Source organism: Propithecus coquereli, unplaced genomic scaffold (genome assembly GCF_000956105.1).
Source record: "Propithecus coquereli isolate 6110/MARCELLA unplaced genomic scaffold, Pcoq_1.0 Scaffold143, whole genome shotgun sequence".
NCBI lineage: Eukaryota > Metazoa > Chordata > Mammalia > Primates > Indriidae > Propithecus > Propithecus coquereli.
Window position 1 is genome coordinate 1,064,113 of NW_012138636.1, and position 3,089 is coordinate 1,067,201.

The 3,089-nt window shown below is 36.6% G+C and overlaps 1 protein-coding gene across 1 annotated transcript in view; it reads right to left on the reverse strand.

The window, feature by feature from the left end:
- Positions 1 to 3,089, reverse strand: part of GABRA2 (gamma-aminobutyric acid (GABA) A receptor, alpha 2) — a 189,496-nt gene that overhangs the window by 99,056 nt on the left and 87,351 nt on the right. The window contains exon 3 of the mRNA XM_012639890.1: positions 622 to 689. Coding sequence (XP_012495344.1) covers positions 622 to 689 — 68 coding nt within the window. The remainder of the gene's footprint in view (positions 1 to 621; positions 690 to 3,089) is intronic.

The following is a 3,089-nucleotide window of genomic DNA, read 5'->3' on the forward strand; positions in this document are numbered from 1 at the left end:
ACCCATCTCATTTTAAAGAAAAATAAATATTTCTAACACACCAGACTTCTGATTTCTCTCTCCTACCCATCTCATTTTAAAGAAAAATAAATATTAATAACACTAGTTCCATGGAATCCAAGAGTATCAACATTCTCATTTTCTTTAGATTGATTTATATATGTATACTAAGCGTGCAGATTATATGTACATGTATATAGATGGTATGACAAGGCACTCACCTTGCTCAACGCCAACCAGAAATTGTTTATGTATAACACAGACCGTGAAATCATTCGTTTGTCTATGAAATTGTACAGACTTTATTTATGGAAGTCCACACTGATGCCTTAATCCTAGAAAATTGTTCTCATGATAAGATTATTTATATTTAAACAATTGTTTACCACATTGTAGCTAGGTAGACAAGTTTTGAAAAAAATATAAAAGGCTAATCTGAACACTCAAGCTGGAAGTGAGCACCACAAACAGGTTAACATCTGTACCTCTCCGTAGATTTGGGCAGACTTAAATAGATATGAGACAGATACGTAATTCTACAACACCAAAAACATCAGTTTATTCTACCCTCCCCCACTTCCCGTTATATGCAGTAAAAAGACTATTTAATGAAAAACTCACCATGTCTGTATCTGAGACAGGGCCAAAACTGGTCACGTAGATGTTAGTGAAGACTTCAGTAATACTGTCTGAGATGAGAAAAGAGATTGAATATAGATATTATATGATAAGACCCACAAGAGAGAGAAGGGGTTGAGTACATGGTATGGTTCAAAAGCTGTGTCATAAATTCAGGGGTTTTGCATTTTACTTTCTTGTCAACTTTCACAACCAAAATAGCGATACCGCTCAGTTATTTCATAGGTTCTCACCGTCTTACATGCAAAATGCCTAGAAGTATTATGACATTCTTACTTGGAAACCATACTGTATTAGAGCATCCTGTTCTAAGCCATATTGCTCAGAATGAATAGTTTCTTAGAAACCATCTTAAGTGAACTTGTTTACAATAAGTTTATCACCAGTACTAAAAAAAATTGTTTGATATAGTCCTAAACTGATGTTTAAATATTTCAGATGGTAACCCATCACAGTAAAGATTAGTTTATACATTCTAAATCAGTGTATCATCCCCAAAAAGCATAAAATAGATTGTTAATCATTATAAATCAACATAATTCATAGTAACATAAAAAGTTTTATTATTTAGTAACATAAAAATAAAATACTTTAATTAATCACAATGTAGTACTTCCAAACAAGCTTGATTTTAAATGTATTTAAGAACGTCTGAAAAGCTAAGACCGAATTAAATTGAACTCTAAAATTATGTAACGTATTAACTGTAACTACAATTACCTGGATTGCCCTATTAACCAGGTGATTTAGATCTTTGATTTTAAATAAAGCCAAATGGTGATGGGGAAAAAAGCTCAAAGGATTTAAAAACGAAAACTCTTTCAATGTTCTTGTAGGGGAAAAAATACATTATTAATTATTAATTTCTATCATCATGAGCTAAATCCCTTGCCCACTAACTGTCAAATCTGTAATTCTACACAAACAATACCATGAAATATTTTTCATATTATACTAAACATTAATTTACAACCATTGAAGAGAGTAAATTATATCTGGGATATGAATCCACTAAGCAGTGGTCCCCAACCTTTTTGCCACCAGGGACTGGTTTCACGGAAGACGAGTTTTCCACGGAAGGGCGCGGCGGGGAGGAGGGGGGATGCCAGCGATGGGGAGGGGAGGAGTGGCTGTAATTAGGGATGAAGCTTTGCTGGCTCACCCGCGGCCCCTCACCTCCTGCTGTGCAGCCCCAGTTCCTAAATTTCATAAAGGGCATGGTGGCAACCTTGGTGTTTGTGTATTTTAGGAACCTGAGTCACTCTCTCGGGTCCTGATCACATTTAGTGGACACATCAAGTTCCGTCCTGACTCAGAGCTTCATACTGGTCACCACCTCTCATTTCCCACTTTTGGTTAAATGCTTCTCTGCACTTAAGTCTCAGTTTAAACGTTCTTTCTTCAGAGCAGGGGTCCACTATCCCCCTCATCTAACATAAGTCCTCTTCTCTCATTTTTTCTCTCCAAAATTTTGTTTCTTTTGATAGGACTTTTTAGAATCTGCCATAATTTCCATGCCTTAATATTTTTTTCTTGTTTTTATGTTTTATGTTTGGTCTGTCTTCCCAATCAGGATTCAAGCTTGCTAAAAGATAGGAACTATATCACTTCTTTTCATTATTTTATTGTGAGTGCTTAGTCCAATGTCTGTCACATGTTAGTTGATGTGTATTTGAATAAACAAATCAGTTTTCACTATGCTTTGTGTAGAACATCTACCTTTTCCCTGAATATTTTACTAGCATTAAAAATGGCTATGCACAGCTGTTGCTACTCGTAAGGAAAAGACATCTGTCAGTTGTGAAGGCAGAACCCAAACTCTCTATTGACAATGGCAGGTGGAAACTCTAGATCCGGGGTTCCCAGTGAACTAGCAAAGTCAAGCAAAGGGGAAGAACATACCGAAGAAAGCACTGACTCAGCGCAAACCAAAACTGAACTGTGAAAAGGAAGCAGCTCTAAGTTGAAATATCCACCATGAGCTATCTCAAAATAATTGTTTATCAGCTACACGTCTGGCTTTAGAAATACCAACAGTGTAATATGCAAAAGTAAGAGGATTTTCTGTATAAATTTCTACAGAGGCAAAACACCAGGAAGCTAATAACAGGTAGTTTAGGATAAATAAAGAATGCACGTGGCAAACATAGAAGAATGTACATTCCTTAAGAACAATCATCAAATTCATGATGGTGGTTATCACTTGGGAGAGAGAAAGGGTAGCTTGTAGATGTATACTGAGGGGCACCGAATGTGTTTCTAATATTTTCCTTCTCTTAAAGTTGATCCTAGGCCAGGCACGGTGCCTTGAACTGTAAATTCAGCACTTTGGGAGGCCAAGGCAGGAGGATCACTTGAGGCCAGGAGTTCGAGACCAGCCTGGACAACATGGAGACCTCATCTCTATAAAACATAAAAAAAATTAGTCCTGGGAACTTTGGAAGCTGAGG